Source organism: Phoca vitulina, unplaced genomic scaffold (genome assembly GCF_004348235.1).
Source record: "Phoca vitulina isolate PV1807 unplaced genomic scaffold, GSC_HSeal_1.0 scaffold28, whole genome shotgun sequence".
NCBI lineage: Eukaryota > Metazoa > Chordata > Mammalia > Carnivora > Phocidae > Phoca > Phoca vitulina.
Window position 1 is genome coordinate 26,539,886 of NW_022589731.1, and position 20,180 is coordinate 26,560,065.

At 51.7% G+C, this 20,180-nt stretch overlaps 1 protein-coding gene across 5 annotated transcripts in view; it reads left to right on the top strand.

The window, feature by feature from the left end:
- LRRC27 (leucine rich repeat containing 27) overlaps nt 1-20,180 on the top strand; it is a 34,108-nt gene that overhangs the window by 365 nt on the left and 13,563 nt on the right. For 2 of the 5 annotated variants that reach the window (XM_032423260.1, XM_032423263.1), the window contains exons 2-8: nt 1,187-3,098; nt 3,385-3,613; nt 4,140-4,270; nt 8,225-8,283; nt 14,091-14,243; nt 16,509-16,881; nt 17,784-17,972. In XM_032423260.1, the coding sequence (XP_032279151.1) occupies nt 3,007-3,098; nt 3,385-3,613; nt 4,140-4,270; nt 8,225-8,283; nt 14,091-14,243; nt 16,509-16,881; nt 17,784-17,972 (1,226 nt within the window). In that variant the 5' untranslated portion in view covers nt 1,187-3,006. Of the gene's footprint in view, nt 1-1,186; nt 3,099-3,384; nt 3,614-4,139; nt 4,278-8,224; nt 8,284-14,090; nt 14,244-16,508; nt 16,882-17,783; nt 17,973-20,180 lie in introns of all 5 variants that reach the window. The other 3 variants (XM_032423262.1, XM_032423265.1, XM_032423264.1) reach the window with 3 other exon arrangements.

A 20,180-nucleotide genomic window follows, 5' to 3' on the forward strand; every position in this document is an offset into this window, starting at 1 on the left:
GGGGGGGCGCCGCAGGGGAGGCGGGGGTGCGGGGCGGGGCCCCGAGCCTGGGCAGGCAGCAGAAGGAAGGTGGTGCCCCCGCCGGCCCCCACTGCCTTGTCCGGCTGCTCTGGCAAAGGCTGTGCATCTCAGTCCTGCAACTTGAGGACCAAGGGGTCCGACCAACCCCGCATGGCGCGGATGGGGAAAGTGAGGCAGGGGGGTGGGGACAGCGTCGCAGCCTCCACCCCTCAAGGAGCCAGCTCCGCCCTATCTTAGATCCTGTTGTTCACGCTCGGTTTTGAGATTTTTCCCCCCCTGTTGGGAGGTGTGTAGGAGGTTGACTGCACCCCTCCCTCCCTTCACAGTCGTGATTCACAGGTAAGGACCCACCGGGAAAGGCCCATGGGTGTCCTGGGGTCGCACCTGTGGGTTGGCCCTCCCTCATTAGTTGCTCGGCTTTTAGGCGGTTCCTGAACTAGCCCAGTGCTCGCATTCCTCATCCCCCAAACGGGAAGGGCCTGTGTCCACACCTATACCAGTCCTGGTTCAGCCCCGGGGGGTTGGGTTAATGCGAGGACGAGTTCCAGTGCGGATTATTGTTGCTGGATCCATTGTTTAGAAATTACACGTGTATGCCTGGCTGGAAGAGCTTTGGGGCAGCAGCAGCTCTTGCACTACTGTCGAAGTATTGTTGAGCACCTGAAGTTCAAGATTCTGTTCTGACAGTGCTGCTCACCGAGCCAAATGGCAAAACTGGAGGGACCCGGGACACAGGGAGCTCAACTCCTAGTGCGAGGAGCTCAGAACCACACAGAAACACTGCAAACTTGGGAGCCCCTCCACACTCACATTTTATGGAAGGAATATATTGGTTTACAGACTTTGAAACGTTCTGGTTTGTTTTTATCCCTAAAATAGTCATTCTTACTTTGCATCATTGTGTTTTCCAGGAGTTAAAAGTTAACTCTTGGAACTCCATGGTACAAAGTGAGGAGTATAACACTCAGTCAGAACCTTCTTGATTTCCAGCTTCCTTCCTTCCTTCCTTTAAACGTAAATGTCAGATTTATGATACTGTTTATTAAAAATGATGGTTTTGTAAGCAAGTGAAATGGTTGCATATCTGCTACCGAGCTACCCTGTGCCCCTGGGAGGACGTGTCAGGTCACCTGGATGTTGCTGTGTCTCCCCTCCCTGTCTCCAGGTGACTGCAGACCAAGGAGGATGAGCAGAGGTCCCCGGAGCACTGTTTCCTCCTGGCTGACAGATGGAAGGAAGCAGGTCCTGCGAGGTTCCCCCGGGGATGGCTGATCCAGAGAGCGACGCTGGTCAAGTTAGGAGCACGCCTGCTTCCCCCTCCAAAGAGGTTCACAAGGGTGTTAAGGGGGTCATCTTGTCTTCCTCGTCGATTTTAGACTTGAGTCAAAGTGGTCTTCACCATTTAGGAGAGATCTTTAAAATTCCCAACCTTAAAGTAAGTGGGGTATTTCTCAGGGCATTTGTGCCTCTGCCGAGTGGACATAAGTGGCTGTATTTGGAGTCCTCTCTTTAGGAGAGAGGTTCTAGGATGAGAGAGAAGAGGGTTAACTCGGGGTCTCATGTGCTGCTCACCACAAAATGAGAAATCCTGGTATGGGGACCAGCCAGTGGAAATACCTCGTGGGGTCAGACTGTGATATCTATCCTCTCTTCTTGGGAAAGTCTTAAGCACCAAAAAGCCCATGGTAGAAACCGCTGCCGGAAGCACCCTTGATCTCCTATTTAAGACATTCCCCCTAAAAGTTCCCATGCAGTATTAAAACAGGTAAATGCTGTTTCTCAGCCCTGCCTTGCTGACGTCACATGCTGACTTTCCCCTGTGCCCGGTGCCTCGCCCAGCCCCCACCAGCTGCTAACCTAGCGGGTACTCTCTTTCCCTGGGGTTTCTAGAATAAGGTTCCGTCAGAGCACAGTGTTGACGTGAGCGGGGCAAGAGTGCAGGGCCTGGGCGCCTGCTGCCTTGGACTCACGTAATTTCCTTAAGCCTCGTTTGTCTTCATCTGCAACATGAGAATGAGACTGTTCTTGTGGGTTATTACAAGAATGGAACTGTAACGCGTGTAAAGCGCGGTATCCGCAGGACACACGGACACATTGCGTGGGGCTGTTGGCTGACATCTTGGAGCGCTTGCACAGAGCTGCGTACTGGGATGTCAGGTGCCCTGCTGTCGTGTGTCCCATGCCGTGCGCTGGTGGTCACGGCTGGCACTGCCCCTGCTCTCTCTTCCCTGAACGCCGACCTCTTGGAGTGAATTCCTAGGTCATCAGGGCCGCCCAGTCTGAAGGCAAACGCTCCCAACCATGAACAAGGACTCCCAACACATCATGAAATTTATGGGACCTCCACACGTGAAGGAAGAAGGAGGAAATCCTAAAACTGTTGTTCAGGCTTAATAAAGAAGCATCATAACTGTTCATGCCTCTCCGAAAACAGAGATGTGATTATAAATGTTATTACCATGGCAACCACACATGGAGTGAGGTGGCCCCTCGGCGCTGTGGGTCACAGGTAGTGTGCAGATGAGGCAGCAATCTCTGGAGTCACCAGTCGCACGTCCAGAGACTGGTGCACTCATGGAGCACAGGAAGGCCGTCTTCGCGCGGCCGCACCGGACCCAAGAGGAAGGGTGGGCTTCTGCGGCGCAGCCCCCTTGCCGTTGACGGGAACAGACCTTTGCAAAGAGCAGCACGGTCTTCCTGCCTTTTCTGGCATCTAGGATCTGTGGTTTCAGAGCTGAGCACTGGAGCCAGCTTGCCCCGAGAGAGAGGAGGCCTGAGAAGCTTGGAGCCCACGCTGCAGCGAAGGCCGAGAGCCGTTCCACGTCGGGGTGCGCACACGCTGTGTGTGCATAATCGCCCGACCTCGTCCCAGAGAATGCCCGTGGCCAGCAGGGTGACTGGCCGCGCCTCGGCTGGCTGGAGATTTCACTTTCCATGCGCTGGTAAAGCTCCCGCCCTACCCCGAGAAGGGACTCGGCGGACGGTATGGGAGGCAGAGCTGGGAGTCGTGACGCTGTGGCCGATGGGGCGGCTGGCTGCACCGGGCTGCACTCAGTGCTGCTCAGTCACGGCGGCAGGTGGGTCCCGTGACCCCGTTTACAGGGGGGACACTGAAGCCCAGGGAGGTTTGGGAGCCTGCTCAGAGTCACAGCTCATAAGGTTTCCAAATCTAGACTTGAACCCAGGAAGTCTGGCTTCTGGGCCAGTGTTCCTAACATCTGTGCTCTGTCGTCTGGTAGTAGAGCTGTTGGGTATGCTTACGCGGCACGCAGATTCGTGCAGAAACGATATCGCCGCAGATCCAGCACCGGGGACGCCTGGGGGCTCAGGCAGTTGAGCGTCTGACTCTTGATTTCTGCTCAGGTGTCGATTTCATGGTTGTGGATTCAGGCCCCGCGTTGGGCTCCACACTCGGCATGGAGCCTACTTAAAAAAGAATTTCCCCATAATCGTGCCCTGCTGTGACTGTGGACTCACGCGCGTACCTTTTACACGGCTGGAGTCAGTGCCGCGCGGGCTGCCGTGGACCTTCCCTCCCTCGTACACCTCACGACAGCGGATGGCTTCTGTGGGGCTGCTGATGGTAACCGGGGTCAGCAGCCACGTGCACCTGTCCTTTCGTTTCCTTTGAACTCTTGGCTTGGGACAAGTCCCTGGGACCAGACCCGGCTCTTGCCGTTTGTCCACTGACCAGAGTTGCCGCGGGCTGCCTGTGATGGGCGCCAGGGAAGGGGCAGGCCCAGCGGAGCCCAAGAGGCACTGAGTGTGGGGCCCAGGAAGGAAGAGAGGAACTGAAACGCTGGGGGAGTCGGTCTGGTGTTAAAGGGTATTTGCAGAGAAAGTGCTGTGGGCAGCGGGGGAGGCTGGGCCGTCAGCCATGAGGGAGCCACGGGGCCAGCCTGGGAGTCACGCTCCAGCCCCAAAAGCTGGGCAAGGGACCCTGGTACCTTCCTCTGTGACTCCTGTCTGCTGTTTAAGCTAAGAGGAAGATATTATGGGCTTTCTTTTCACTTGATATGTATGAGTACAAAAGCCTGTGGTTCTTCTGGAAATGCTCTGGGATATATCATGTTTTAAAGTGTAGCTGACAAGACATTCTTGTTTCTTTTCCCTGGAAGCAATTGCATCTTCAAAGAAATGCCCTCTGTGAGATTCCTAAAGATTTCTTCCAGTTACTGCCAAACCTCACTTGGTTGGACCTCCGCTATAACAGAATCAGAGCGCTTCCTTCTGGGATTGGGTCTCACAAGTAAGTGGTATGTTTGTATTTCCAGATTTTAAGAAACCATCATGTGTTAAAATGTCTGAGTGCCTGTTCTTTTGCTGCTTAGCTCCAACTCCTGATTGAATTTTGATTTCAGTGTAGAAGCATTTAATGCTATTTTTAAAGCCAGCTAATAGATGCGGTGGTTGATGTACCAAACGCACGTAACTATAGTTATAATGTAGGATATTTAATAGCACAAAGAATGCCGGTAGTCACAGTGCCTTTGCGGGGCCAACAGTGAGGTCTTTGCAACATCCGGTTCCAGCTCTGACTCTCATCATGCGAAGCTGCCGGAAGGGTCGGGCATGTGCCTGATGATCTACAACCAGCCTCTCTGCTCCTGAGGGCCTGCAGGTACCTATTAGTTTCTGATAAATAACAAGAAATGCTTTCCATTTTGGAAAGCTGGAAACCCCTAAGTAAGGAATGCCTGTTATCGGCCACATTCCCGCCGCTCTGATCCCGGGTTTTCCTGGCACCCCCACGTCTGGGACAAATGCCGTGCCTCCCTCCTCCTCACGTGGCCCTGGCCGGCAGCCCAGGATCAGCCGGCCTCCCTGGGAGGTGCCGGGAGGTGAGTGCCTCCTGGGCAGAGGAGAGCACACGCATAGGCCATGGGGGTGTGCGCAGGGCAGATGTGGGGGACGGCGAGGAGGCCCCTGTGCTGGGACCCAGGAGGGCTTGCAGTGTTGGGCTTCATTTTGAAAGAGCTTGGGAGTCACGGAGGGTTTGAATGGAGAGGGGTGGAATTCGACATGGCTTTGAGTTCACTCTGTACGGAGAGGGTAGCGGGCCGCCGGTTAGGAGGCAGCAGCCTGGGCAGGGCTGACAACGCAGAGCTGCAGGGCACTTGAGAGCCTGTGGGTTTTGGGTTGGATGTAGGGCGTGGGAGGAAGACAGGTATCCAAGGGCAGCCCCCTGTTCCTCCATGAGCAGCCGTGTCCGCAGAGAGCCGTGCAGCTGCCGGGAAGCGTCAGACTGGGGGTCCGTATAAGGCCCTTCACTGGCCTGACCTGTAGCTCCCTGTTGTTCAGAGTAATTTTTAGGAAGTGAGTATTTTGTCACATGTCACAGTGAGAGAAAATCTCTGTGAATCATTTGTGCCTTTTCAGGCTCTGCAAGGAAGCAGCTAATTTCTGATGCTAAGCTGGGGTCTCTGGCAGGGGGAATCAGAGCCAGGAGCCGCCTTCCTGGAGCTCTTGGGATTGTTGGGGTCTGCAGAGCACATCGCCTGCCGTGAGTCGTACCACTGGACGCACAGAACTGTGTCCTTGGCCCCAACCAGGGCTGTGTGGCGGGTGGCCGAGCCTTCCCTGGGCCTGCGCCCACCGTGTCCCTTCCAGCTTGACGGCCTCGTGAGTCTTCTGAGCTTGTGGTTCAGGTGGGCTGGGAAGGCTTTGTTCTTCCCAAAGTCCTCATCTTCTGTGTTGAGGATGATTTAGTGCTTTCTGTCCAAGAGTTGTGGTGCTCACACAGCCCAGGAGATGGATTGCTACTCAAAGGGTAAATAAACAAAAGCCCATTCCCCAAGCACTGCTCTTTCCTATAAAATAAGTCTACAGTCCTCCAGTTTTGATTTTGCCAGTCAAAGCCAGCTGCTTAGTATTGTTTAAGATATAATTTTACGTGTGATTTATAGCCCATTATATCATTAAAATTAGATCAGCTTGCTGAAGAGGTGAAACACATTAATCAGAAATGTTAAGTAATTATGGGCTTCTTAAAAGCCTTAAACTTTCCAAAAAGCCTAATTAAAGCAATGCCAGTGTTAATGTTCTCCCCCCATTGTCTTGGCCGGGTGAGCTCGTGAGCAGAGAGAGCGAGAACGTGTGTACGTCAGTATTTATGCCTCCTTAAGCCAGCAGCTGCGACTCAGCTCGTGAATGTGTATGTTCAGCAGGAAGTCGCTGACATAACCCGTGGATTACTGATAGGATTTACAGGGTCAACATTTATCAGTTTATTATTCAAAGTGTGCACGAGAATATTCGAACAGATCGTTGCCCTGGTAAGCTTTCTGGTGGATGGTTGGTTGCCGTGGTCTCCGCCCACCACAGCAGACCCCCAGGCCAGCAGGCCGGTGGGCGGGGACGGCCTGACAGACAGGACCTGCTGTTGGGCAAGTCCAGGGCACCTGCCCACCTGCCGCCCGGTCTGCGGCATCTGTCCACCTGACGCAGAGCAAGCGCTCGCCCATCCCCGGCCTGTTTTTTGTATTACACAACTAAAAGGGGCTGAACCAAAAAGCAGTAGTTGAAGTGAGAACATTGAAATAATTCATTTTTGTGTACATCAAGAAAAGTTTAATCTATAAAGTCTGTTCCTTTAAAATTTCAAATAAAAAGGAAAATCCAAGGGAGTAAATGAAAAGAAAACTGCTAATCCTCAAGTAATCTGATTTTCCTTTGGGGTTGCCAATCTAAAAATTAAACTTAATTTAACTGGAATAATAGAACTCTCAATTGTATGTCTGTGAAATTGTCTTTTTCCTTTCAAATCCTGGGGACCTTGGTCCGTTGTGATGTTGGATTTTAGTTTTTTCACCTTTGAAGGTGAAATGAGGCTTGAGATGGCCTCCCTCCACCCACAGTGTTGATTCATTTATGGGATTTGTAGGTGTGCTCAGCTGCTCCTCTCTTTTCCTTTGGGAAAGGAGGGTTGAAGCCAGGGGGCACAGCTTGGACCCCACTCCAGCCACTCGGTCCCCCTGCTGGTTTCCTGGGGCTGCTGAGGTCAGCGATAGAGGAGAAGGCAGCTGGGGGCTTTTCCCCAGGGGCTTGTGAGGTCTTCCCCACCGTGGCAGGCAGCCAGCCCCACACGGTCAGCCTCCCTGCATGCCTGGCCAGCCGACCCACTCTCTGCTGTGGTGGGGTGTGCCGGCTGGCAGACCCGTCCCTGGAGATGAAACAGTACGGTGGATTCAACAATTTTCCCAAAGTCCTGGGAGGCCTAGGGTGATGCAGATACAGAGTGGCCGGGGTGGGAGGGGCCTTGCCCTCTGCCTGGACGCCCATCCCCTGGGCTAGAAACATGGTATTTGTGTTTTTTTTATACCAGATTTCAGCTGGTGGTCCCTAAAAAGTAAAGGAGAAAAAGAAATTGATCCTTTGTGTATGATACAGTCTTAAGAATTAAATGTGAAAAACAAAAGAAGCAGAATAGGGTAAAAGGGGCAAGATAGAGTTTAACACAATATATTCATTTTTCCATATCATTCAGTTAGTTACTTTTTAGTGGGCACCTTGTATCCTATCTCTCCACGGTACATTTTGTGCGAGATTTTGTAGGAGATGTTACTAGGTGTTAGTAGGGAAGGGATCTGGAGTCAAAGACGTGGAGAAACACCCCTTATTCCTCCTTGCCATGGTCTGAGACTTCCCAGAATCCTTCGCTACGAATTACTCACCCCCAGCAGGGTGGGTGTGCAGCGCAGCAGAACGCTCCCGAGCATTTTGACCAAGGAAGCTTGCTCACAGGGCATGTCAGAGTGCTGGATCCCTCACCGCACACCTCAGGAAGCACTGGAGATCAGCAGTCGCAGCACCAGTCCCCCTGCAGGGCGGTGTTGCCCCCACTGGAGATTTGGCAATGCTGGGAGATTTCGTGTTGTCATGGCGTGGGGAGGGGGTCCTGTTGGACTGGTGGGGAGAGACCAGGATGCTGCTGGACACCCCACAGGTGCAGGACAGCCCCCCCAACAGAGAATCCCCTAGCCTTGAATGTCATTGTGCTGAGAAGGCAGGCCTGGCCCACTGCTGAGCCCGGGGCCACGTTTGCAGACATCCGTGGGCCGCACATGTGGCAGCAAGCGTGTTTGCCTGCATGGATGGTGTCTCCTTAAAGAGGCAGCAGGGGAAGAAATTTGATGGTGTATTTTGGAGATGGTCATTTCATTTTTTGCTTTTTAAATTATGTATTTTTTGTTTTGTTTTAAAGGCATTTGAAAACTTTGCTTTTAGAAAGAAATCCTATCAAAATGTTGCCTGTGGAGCTGGGTAAGTGTTCAAACAATAAAATAAAAGCTGGTTTCAAAATGCTGCCTTTTTAAGTTCATGGAACCTGTAATGGGAACATAAGGCAAGTCATAGGGGGCAAGCTGGCTTGTACTTAAATCATCCCCTTTGCTTCCTCCTTCCCGGGCTCTCAGATAGCACAGCTCTCGAGAGCTGTTAATGTTGTAATGGATATTCTAGAAAGTATGGCACATAAACATAGGGTAAGAAATAATAAAAATGAAGGGCTTTGGAGCCCGGGCACAGCTTAAGGAAAATCAGCATCAGTGCTGCTCTGTGGAGTCGTGATCCCTCCTTCGTGCCTCCCTCCCTGGGAGCCCGCGGGTCCGGACCCACCCTCTGCTTGCTTTCCTGGAGAGCTTGCCGCTGACGGCTGCCTGACAGTGCACGTTTAAAGGGCCCTCCTTCTGAACTTTCCACAAGTTGAATCATAACCAATATGAATTCCTGGTGATACGCAGTTTTGGCTCAGCACCGTGCTGCTGGGGTTTATCCGTGGGGATGCGTCTGAGCGTAGTGCCTTCATTTGTATTCATCTTCCCTGCTGTAAATAACGAGGAGGAGGAAACAGAAGACGATGTTCTCTGTTCTGCATCTGTTTGTCTCACAGACTTCTGCTCTTTACTATCTTTGTTTTTTTAGGTTTGATTTGCTGTTCTTTTTCTAACCAATTGAGTTGGAGGCTTAGATCACTGATTTTTTTTAAAAAAGACTTTATTTATTTGACAGAGAGAGACAGAGAGAGAGAGGGAACACAAGCAGGGGGAGCGGGAGAGGGAGAAGCAGACTTCTTGCCGAGCAGGGAGCCCGATGCGGGGCTCGATCCCAGGACCCTGGGACCATGACCTGAGCCGAACGCAGATGCTTACCTGACTGAGCCACCCAGGCGCCCCCTTAGATCACTGATTTTAAACCTTTCTTCCCTAATCTATGCAGTCACAACTATGATTTCCCCGCAGTGCTGCCCTGGCTGTGCCCACAAACCTCAACATGCAGCATCTTTATTATCGCTCAGCTCAAAATATTCTCGAATGTACTGTGACCCATGGGCTCTTTGTGTTTTGCTTCACTTAACACACAATGGGAGATTTTCTAGTCTCTTCCTTCTGTTGAATTCTAATTTAATGCTACATGTACTGTGTAATTTTGGTTATTTGAAACTTGTTCAGGTGTGCTCTCTGGCCCAGGGTACGTTCTGTCTGGTAAACATCACCTGGTGCACTAGAGAAGCTTGTGTATTCTCAAGTTGTTACTTGATGTGATGTTCTATGTATTGAGTTAGGTCAAGTTGCTTAATCACAGCATTCAAATTATCTACATCCTTTTTTGTCTGTTTATTTTGTCAGTGCCTGAAGGACTGTGTTAAAATCTTGAACTATGTGCATTTGTCTGCCTTTCATTTTAGATCTGTCAGCTTTTGCTTTATGTATTTTGATCTTATGTTATTGGTTGAATAGAAATTTGGGATTTTTATATTGTTATTTTTGTTACTCTGGTGTGTGTAGTAGTACTGCACTGTGGTTTTCATACGTGTTTCTCTGATGGCCAGTGACGTGGAACTCTGTCGTATGCTTACTGGCCATTCAATATGTATTAGTGTGGCCACTCCAACCTTCTGCTTACTCTGTGCATGGTATATGTTTTTCATTCTTATACTTCCAACCTGTCTGTATTTACAATACATTGCTAGTATTGTAGAATATATTTGGGTTCACTTTTTATCTAGTCAGACAATCTCTGCCTTTTTAATTTTTGTTTTTATTTTTTTTAAAGATTTATTTCCTTAATACGGGACAGAGAGAAAGCGTGCATGTGCATATGCACAAACAGGGGGAGGGGCAGAGGAGAGGGAGACAAGCCGACTCTCTACTGAGCAGGGAGCCCAAGGTCATGACCTGAGCTGAAACCAGGAGTCGGCTGCCCGATCGACTGAGCCACCTGGGCACCCCTATTTTGTCTTAATTCTTAATGGATATTGCTGATCTAGAAATACGGGTTGGATTTTTTTCATCTAGGACTTTAAGGAAGTTCCACTGACCCCAGGCCTCAGAGGTCATTCATTCTTTGTTCTTCTTTATGAACTATGTTGTTGGGCTCTGGTTACTTTCAAGATTTCTCTGTATCTTTGCGTTTCAACAGTTTGACTATGAGGTACCTAGCTGTGGTTTTCTTTGTATTTATCCTCCTTGGAGTTTGTTGAATTTATTCAATTTTTAAATTCACATCTCTTGCCAAATTTGGGACATATTTTGGTCATTAAGACTTCAAATATTTTTCTGCTCCTGTTCTCTTTTTTTTACCTATTTGTTGGAACTTTTGTTATTGTCCCACAGATCACTGACCTTCTGTACACCTTAAAGGTCATTTTTCTGCTCTTCAGAGAAGATAGATAAACATTTTCAAGTTTATGAGTCTTTCCTATCATCTCCGATTGGCTGTGAACATTGCCTAGTAATTTTTTTTCAGATACTGTGTTTTCAGTCTTAGAATTTTCATATTTTAATAGTTCCTATTTTTCTGCTGAGAGTTATTTTTTCATTTGATATAAACATATTTTTCCTTTAATAATTTTTTGGATTATATCTAGGACATTGTGATAGATACATTGTAGAGATTCTGGATTCTGTTATAGTCCTTCTTAGAGTATTGGTTTTTTAAAAATAGGTAGTTAAGTTGAAAGGACTGCGATAGACTCCGAACTCTGGCAGTGGGCAGTAGCTATGGCCATGCTGTTCCCAGCCTGTCCAGTGCTTGGGAAGTTCAGGACTGTGCCACGGATTTGCACACAAAACATGTACACGGAGACAGAAGGCTCTCCTCTGCAGTCCTCTTCTTCCTGGATCCACGCCCTCACTTGTTAGCTGCTGTGGTAGCCCTACGGGCCGTCCTCTGGCGCTGCAGGTCACTACGGCCGTATGGGCTTCTGTCTGTTACAGCTGCCCTGTGCAGCGCAGAGAGGCCTACAGATACTGCGCTCTGTGTCTTTCTCTCTTGAAGCTGTCGTTCCGCCTCTAGTTTCTGCCTGCTTCTAGTTTCTGTCTTGCCCAGTTTCTGCAAACTAGCAGAATCCCCTCATTGAACCGTGTGTAGTGTTACTCAGTGCTTCTCTAGACACCACGTGCACGTCCTTGACCGATGACCGTCTGCAGAAGCGAGCGCTCTTCCCAGTGCCGCCTCCCTACCTCTGTGCTAGTGTTTTCATAGATTTTGCTTTTATGTCTTGCTATAAATCCAGCAGATACATCTTAAGCTGTCAGTATTTATTTATATTTTCTTACATGTTTACCCTTCGTTTTTCAAAGTTCCCTGCTTCCATCTGGGATGACCATCTTGGCCTGAAGATCTCTCTTTGTGTTGTCATTTAGTTTTTTTTTTTTTTTTTTTTTTTTAATTTATTCATGAGAGTCAGAGAGAGAGAGAGAGGGAGAGAGGCAGAGGGAGAAGCAGGCTCCCCGCTGAGCAGGGAGCCCGATGCAGGACTCGATCCCAGGACCCTGGATCATGACCTGAGCCGAAGGCAGACGCCTAACCATCTGAGCCACCCAGGCGCCCCTCATTTAGTTTTTTGGTAATGAATTATTCAAGTTTGATTTTCTAAAAAAGCATCTTTACTGTTCCATCATTTTTGAAGAATATTTGGCTGAGTATAGGAACCCAGATTTCATTTAAAAATATTTGGGGCGCCTGGGTGGCTCAGTTGGTTAAGCGACTGCCTTCGGCTCAGGTCATGATCCTGGAGTCCCTGGATCGAGTCCCGCATCGGGCTCCCTGTTCGGCGAGGAGCCTGCTTCTCCCTCTGACCCTCCCCCCTCTCATGTACTCTCTCTCTCTCTCTCTCATTCTCGCTCTCTCAAATAAATAAATAAATCTTAAAAAAAATAAAAATAAAAATATCTTTATTGGGGCACCTGGGTGGCTCAGTCATTGGGTGTCTGCCTTCGGCTCAAGTCATGGTCCCAGGGTTCTGGGATTGAGCCCCGTATTGGGCTGTCTGCTCAGTGGGAAGCCTGCTTCTCCCTCTCCCACTCCCCCTGCTTGTGTTCCCTCTCTTGCTGTGTCTCTCTCTGTCAAATAAATAAAATCTTTTAAAAAAAATGTCTTTATTGTCTTCTGGCTTCTAACCTCTGTTGAAAAGTCAGCTGTCAGTCTTACTGCTTTTCTTTTAAAATGGATGTATCTCTTTTGTCTGGCTGCTGAAAATTCCTCTCTTCATGTTTAATTTTCAGCAGTTCACCTGTGATGTGCCTGGGTGTGGCTTTCTTTGTATTTACCTTTTTTGCGGCTTCTGAGCTTCTGGAATCTGTTTATTGACGTCTTTAGCCAGATTTGGAAAATCCCTGGCTGTCGACGTTATTTCTGTAGGTCTGGCTTCTTTCTCGTTCTCCTCTCCTCCTGGGCCTCCAATCACATGATGTTGGGATTTTAATTCTGTCCCACGTGCCTCAAAGAAGCTATTCTTTTCCCATGCCCTTTTCTCTTTGTTCCAGTTCACATTACTTCCTGTTAACTTGTCTTGGAGTTCAGAGATTCTGTCTTCTGCCATTAAACTCATTCATTTAGTGCAGTGGTTGTCAGCTGGTCCCGAGGTTGTGTGTGCGGCGGGGAAAGTTTTCAGTTATGAATTCATTTTAGTAACTGCTGCAGGCCAGTTCAGATGAACCACTCTTCCTGCATCAGATGGGAGTATCTTCATTTCATCTGCATTTCTGCAGGACAGTTTGGGTAGATCAGGGCACTTGATCCACAGGATTTTTCGGCCCTCTGAACATGTTGTTCCCTGTCCTCTGGCCTCCACCGTTTTCAACTGGAAGTTACTCTCGTTGTCCCCTTGTATGTCATCCCCTTGTTTCTCTTGTGCTGTTTTCAAGATCCTTTGCTTTTCTATGTCTTTCAGTGGTTTTGATGTTTCTAAGTGTGATTGCCTTTGGCTTATCTTACTTGGTTGTGAACGTCCTAGAAGTTACGCTGATGTCTGCCGCCAAGCTGGGCGTGTTAGCACGTGTCCTCACGTAGCGCTCTGCTCGCCCCCTCGTCCTCTGGGGCTCTCGCTACGTTCCCGTGGGTCAGCATACGTGCTGCTGTCCCATAGGCCTCCGCAGACTCCTGATCTCGTCGTTCCTCGCTCTGGCCATCAGACCATCACTTGTCTCTTCTGCCGTCTCGTATCTGCTGTTGGGTCCCTCCGGTGCGTGTTTCGTCCCGGGCTTTGTAACTTCAACTCTAGAACTGCTATTTGGTTCCTTCTTATAATTTCTGTTTTTGTTGACATTCTATACTTGTTGAGTCATTTTACCATGTTTTTCTTTAATTATTTAAACATGGTTTTCTGCATTCCTTTGAACATATTTGTGACTGCTTTGAAGTTGTTGTCTGCTTACTCCGATATCTGAGCCGACTCGAGGCTAGATGCTAGTGACTGCTTATTTCCTGAGTGTGGGTCACAGGTTCCTTTTCTTTACATGCCTTTTAGGGGTTTTTCTGTCATTGCCAAGAGGCGTGTTAGATAATATAGCAACTTCGTATTCTGATTTTTGTCAGAGGGCTGTTACTGCTGCTTCTATTCATTTTATATTATTTATTTACTTTTGTAACTAGCCTGGTACTTAATCTGTGCAGTCTGCCTTCCCTGCAGACTTTTTTCAAAGCAAATCTCAGACATCTGTCCTGTCGTTTACCCAAAATTCTCAAAAAGGTCTTTTTTTTCTTCTTTAATGTGCAAACAGTATTCTCTCTTTGTTTGATTCCACGTAACAGTGTGTGTAGTTCTGGGCTTTTCCTCTCTCGCGCAGGGAACGTGACCTCACTGAAAGCGCTGAACCTGAGACATTGCCCTCTGGAGTTCCCCGCTCCACTCGTGGTGCAGAAGGGACTGGGCGCTATCCTGGCCTTCCTGCAGATCTATGCTGCCCAGCACTCTGCCCCCCAAGATTTAACTTCTCAAGGTTTGTGGGACAATTACTACAACAAACTGCATTAAAACTGAAGTTAGTGATTTTCAAAGCCAGGACCGGGGAGGCTGTCTCCTCCTTAATGATGTCACAAGGCCTCGCGTGTCCTCTGCTGGACTCACACCGTGTTCATGTGTCTTTGCCGACTTGTCAGAGCTATGCCCTTACTTGGTTCTGTGCTCATGGGTTTGCATTCTCAGTTCCCATCATAGAGCCTGTCTAAGGTGGATTTTGGTAAAAATTCACTGGGTTAAATCAAATGAAACCATTCTCACCACCAAGCTGCCATCAGGCACCTGTTTCAGGAATTACCTGGTCCTTCAGACCACCACTTAACAGCAAGCACAACAGAACGCCCTTACTCCTGTTTTGGTGGGTGCTCATTAAACACTTGATCCCATGTTTTCAACGCACAGACCATCCAGCCGTGCATTCCCACATGCTCATGAGTGAGCACCTAGTCACACTTAGACAAAGTGGAGATAAAAGAGAATTGTAATTGAATGCTCACAAAAAAGTAAGTATTCCAAAAATTTACTTCAGAATATCTAAATTTTTACTACTTAAAATATAACTTCTAGAATTAATAAAATACATATATTTGAAACAGCCGTGATAGTTATATACGTGATCTAATCAAAGCATATAAATAATTAAGTCTATCTCCGTAAACGTAAGGAGCATCCAAAATGATTAGAAGGTGCTGCTGTACTTAAATCATCTTTCTCCCAAATCCAAATAAATGGCCCCAGAATGCCCAATTTTAAACACTGATTGTATTTGCAAGTGTCTTAGTTTGTGTCCCCCAGAAGCAGCTCCCGAGTCAGGAGTCAAGGGCCAGTAATTGATGGGGGATGAGATCCCAGGCGGCAGCGTGGAGGCTGAGCAGGGGGGATGGGGAAGGGAGGAAGCCAGCGCAGGGGAGAAATGGGGCAGGTATGCCCTGGACGCCAGCGCTTGGTCCTGCTGGGTGCCGGGTGAAGCAGGTGAAGCCCCACTGGGCCTCCGCGCTCACACTTCGCCTCTCAGGTGCCGCCCGCATTTAGGGATTTACAGGACCGGGATTTAGAAGGTGACATTTGTCAAGGGCCACTGCTGACCTCAGGCCCCGGAGTTACTCCCAGCACAGCGAGGGGTAGGGCGTGCGTGCGGTGGCAGCAGCACGGCTGGGTTGAGTCGAGGCTTCCCCTGGGGTGGGCACACAGTTCCCCAGCCCTGCAGGCTGCCTTCACACCCAGAGGAAATGCCCAGGCACACGCGTGCAGCTGGGGGCAGGACGTGAGGCCAGCAGGCCCTGGAATGGTGAAGGCCAAGGGCATGTGTCGGCACCCGCGGTCAGTCACGCACCTGTTCTGTCTCCTGCCAGCCTGTCACCGCGAATCATGAACCTCCTTGTTCCCAAAGAGTATACCAGCTTCATCTCTTAATTACGGTTCAGAATCCAGTGCCATCACGCAGAAACCCAAAGCCAAGAGGGAGCCTATGTCAGCATGACCCGTGACCTAATTCTGTCCTGGGGGACGGGGTGCTGCAGGAGGTGGGGGTTACTCGTCCAGAGCTGGTCCGTTGATGAGGGGACGTTTGAGCCTAGTCCTAAAGGCAAGAATATTCTTGGCCAATTTTCTTTCGGGTAATTTACCTAGAGATACAAGTGTTTAAGGTCATCAAAAGTACTGCTAAAGAAAAACAGTAGGCATATGGGCCAAAAATTGACTAGAAATAAAGATATTAAAAGATCTAGGGTGGGGGGAAACAAAAGTTATTTATTTGCATAGATTTATATGGAGTGTGAGGGCCTTGGGGCAGAGGGAGCCTGCCCCCGCAGGCCTTCTATGTAGAGGGAACCTATCCCCCCCCCGCCCCCAGGCCTTCTCTGCAGAGAGAGCCTGCCCTCCCCTCCCCCCAGGCCTTCTCTGCAGAGGGAGCCTGTCCCCCCCACCAGGCCTTCTCTGTAGAGGGAGCCTGTCTCCCGCCCCAGGCCTTCTCTGCAGAGGGAGCCTGTCCCCCCACCCCCAGGCCTTCTCTGCAGAGGGATCCTGTTCCCCCATCCCCAGGCCTTCTCTGCAGAGGGAGCCTATTCCCCCATCCCCAGGCCTTCTCTGCAGAGGGAGCCTGTCCCCCCCAGGCCTTCTCTGCAGAGGGAGCCTGTTCCCCCCCACACCACCAGGCCTTCTCTGCAGAGGGAGCTGGTCACGGGGTTTGAGCTCTGCAGAGCTGGTGTTGGAGTCAGTCTACTAAAACAACATTTTATCCTACTAGTGATTTCACCAGTTACAATGATGAACCTAAGTGAGCTGCCACAGCCCTCGTATTTATCTGAGGAAGAAACTGTGCCTGATGAAGATGCCATTAATTCCCAGGATCAAAAGCGGTTGTTAAAAGAAGAGGCAGTCTTTTTCCTGCCTGTTGAGAAGCTAGACCTGAGTGAACTGAGAAAGTCCACCGATTCCTCGGAAGACTGGCCGGGTGAGGAAGAAATCAAGCGCTTCTGGAAGCTGAGGCAGGAGATCATTGAGCATGAACAAGAAGAAGTGCTTGAAAACCAGCTCTTAGCGATGGAATTGCCTCCAAATCTCAGGGCAGCGTTAAACATGAAGGAGAAAGAACATTCCAGCCCAAGACATGTGCTCAGGTGAGATTTAGAAGCCATGCTGTATTTCCTTGATCTTTCCAAAGTTGTAATATTATTTTGCAGTTATCTTTTCAGACATCAGGCTGTGTCTGGCTGGCTTTTATGGTGCAGTGCATGCTGAGCCTGGTTAGGATTGTGGTTGCCCAGAGCATGGACCCCACGGGGGAGATTACGCAAGAGAAAAACAAGCCCTGTGTGTGTGTGTGTGTGCGTGTGTGCACGCACGTGTCTGTGGACATCGATGCAAAGAGAATACTTACTGGTGAATACAGATCATACGTTCACGGGGGTGAAGCCATTCCAGGGGGACAGGAATTGGCCCCTGGGGGTGCACAGAAGCCTCGTGGTTACTCTGGTTCCCGGCACTGCACAGCTCAGCTCTGTGGATGGCAGGGACGCGTGTCCAGAGTGTCTGTGGGGGTCCAGCTTCGTGGAGGGGCTGTTTGGAGGAGTAAGTCTGAGAGGCCAGGGGCCGGCCCATACTGAGAAGCAGATGGAAACCTTGCATTTACCGCATGAAAGGTGTTCGGAGGTTTATCATATTGTTATTTCACCTGTTCCAAGGCTTGGAAATTCTGTAAAGTCTGAGTAGTGGATGATAGCCTTGGAGGGAGCGGAGGCAGAGGCAGGTGCCCGGCCTGTTTCATGCCTGCCGTGCAGAAACCCCTCCCTCCCTGCCCTTCCTCGGTTGGGTCTCCTCCTGAACAGGGACAGGAGCTTGTCCTGCTGTGTGCTGCCCGGCCTGTCCCGAGCTTCCTGCGAGGCCACTGGTGTTTCGGCCTCGGAGCGAGCCTGCAGCCCTTGGAGCAGGAGCCCCGGGCTGTGGGGCCCTGGGAGGGCACCTCTGTCGTGCCGTCTGTCCCCGTTGGCCCTGCTTGTACATGTTGCATGTTGTGTTCTAGCGCGGGCCATCCAAGGGTGAGTGTGCATCGCTGTGATTGTAGAAGGAAGATGCCCCCCGTCAGGAGCGTCCTGCCTGCCCTGGTACCGTCGCAGCTCGCGGGGCTCCCCCCCAGGAGGCCCCAGGAGAGCAGGGCTGTGGCCATCCGGGAGCACTGGGAGAAGCAGGTGGTGATGGAGCGGCGGAGACGGTGAGTGCTCATCGGCAGGGCTGCGGCAAGGCTGCCGGACGCCCCTGCTCGCACGGGCATCTGGGGCCAGGCCTGCTGGCTGTGAGTTCTCTGGGGAAGGGTCAGTTTCTGCTCTTCGTCCTGCTTGGTCTCGGGCAGGTGTGGGCACAGGCCTCAGGCCGTCATTGCTCCATGTCCTCTCCACCCCGCCTGCCTTCTTTCCTGTCATTTCTCTGACTTCTTACTCTTTCCTAACCCCCCTTGCCCTCCTCCTAATCACCTGGCTCACAGGTCTCTTCTAAGGAAAGGTGTGCGCTGCAGACGTGCGCACAGAGACAGTTCACTCTTGCCCCGCCTCGTTGGCCATGTCGCTGGCTGCGGCGGCTTCGGTCTGCCCCCAGGAGCCTGGCCGGGGCCTGTCCTCACGGCCGCCTCTGTCCTCCAGCTCCGCCGACCACCCGTCTCCACTGTGCTCTGGGCCCCGGGAGGCCGTCCAGCGTGGACTGCATCCACAGCACCCCAGTGCCCCTCTCCTTCTGGCTGGGTTTGGCCAGCGGGGGGCCCCAGCAGGAGGTTGGAGAGGAGGCGGAGAGGGAGGGCAGGGTCTTTATCCCCCCCATGCCTCCCTGTGAATCCGCCTGGGTCCCTCCTCCTGGGGCTTGGGGCGGCTGCAGCCCCTGCCCCAGCCCCGGGCTCCTGCTCTGTCCCTGGGGGCCGTCCGCCACTGCCCATGTGAGTAAACCCTCCTCCATTCTGAAATCATCCCGCGTGAGTGTATTTTCTCTGAGGACCCTGATGGGGACAGACCTGCTGGCAAACGCAACGTGTCAGTGGTGCACCTGCCTCGTCCCCACACCAGACATGCTGTCCAGTGGGGTCCGGTCCCTTCTGTGAAAGGAGGGACAGCTCAGGCCCTCAGAACTGTCAGGGCTCACAATGTTCCCAGCCCTGGGCTGTCATCCGCATGGCAGGGATGCATCCCACGTGTGGCTGGCACTTGGGGGTGTGCTCTGGGCTGCACCTGGAGTCCTGGCCATCCCGGCAGGGTCATGCTGGTCATTGGCCGCAGGTGCCAGGCAGCCAGTCAGCCTGAGCTCAGGCCATCCCCCCGAGGAGCCCCGAAGAGGCCCTTGGCTGGAGTGCAGGCTCCAGGGTGGGCGGTCCTTCTGCTGCTTCTCCACAAGCCCAGGGGGCTTCGCAGGGCCCATCAGGGTCTGAGCTAGTGATGGAGCCCTCCTGGGGCAAAGGCACGGGCTTGACCCTGCCCGCGGGGGCGCCTGGGCTCGCCTCTCACTGTGACGCACCCTTTCCTTACTGCAGGTGGGCCCCCCTCCTCCCTCACGCCAGCCCCTTTCTTGATGGCGTTTCGTGACAGCGCCGCCCCGGCACCGGCCCGTGTGGACCCTGTAGATAAGCACCTCTGCCCTGTGTCCGCGTGAGTCCCGCTCAGTGCCCGCCCCCGGCCCAGCCTGCGATCGGGACGGTGCACGGGAGGGCGTGCAGGGCGCTGGTGCTCAGGGAAGCCCTGGCCACGGCGGGACGTAGGGGCAGGAAGTCGGCTTCCCTGACACAGCACGGCCGGCTCGGGGGCTGCCAGGATGCCGCACTCCTCCGTGGGAGGAAGCTCCTGACTATCAAGGGCAGGAGAACGCTCTCTTCGCGGTTTCTCTGCCGAGATGACGTTCCTTGGCCTCCTTGGTGACCGTGTGCAGAGTCCTGTCCTGTGGCTTGGCCTCAGTACAGCCCGCGGACCCCCGTCGGGCCACCTCAGAGCGTCACCCCTGCGCCTCTCAAGGGGTGGGTCCTTTCCATCCCATTCACACTCAGATGGAGCCCTGTGTCCAGAGGCGCAGCGAGGGGTGCGGTCGTGCAGAGTCACAGCTGGATTTGGAGTGCTGAGTGGTGGGGAGCAGAGAGCCCGGCTCAGCTGGGGGCAGGGGCGCGGCAGACTTTGGGGAGGGCACAGGAGCAGTCTCGCAGGGGAGCGAGGCTGGGGACTCCGGAGTGTGCTGAGGGTGAAGCCCAGGGCCAGCGAGGATTTGCTGGGACCCAGTCCCATCCCCAGAGCTGCAACCACAGCCGAGCCAGGGGTGGGTTTTTATGTTCAGAAATTTCACAAGCGTCTGTTTCTGCAGCCTCGCCTCTGTGCTGTGGTCAGTGAGTCTAGTGGATACTGTTGCAAGGAGGTCACGGTGCAGGGGCAGGGAGGTCACGGTGGTGCAGGGGCAG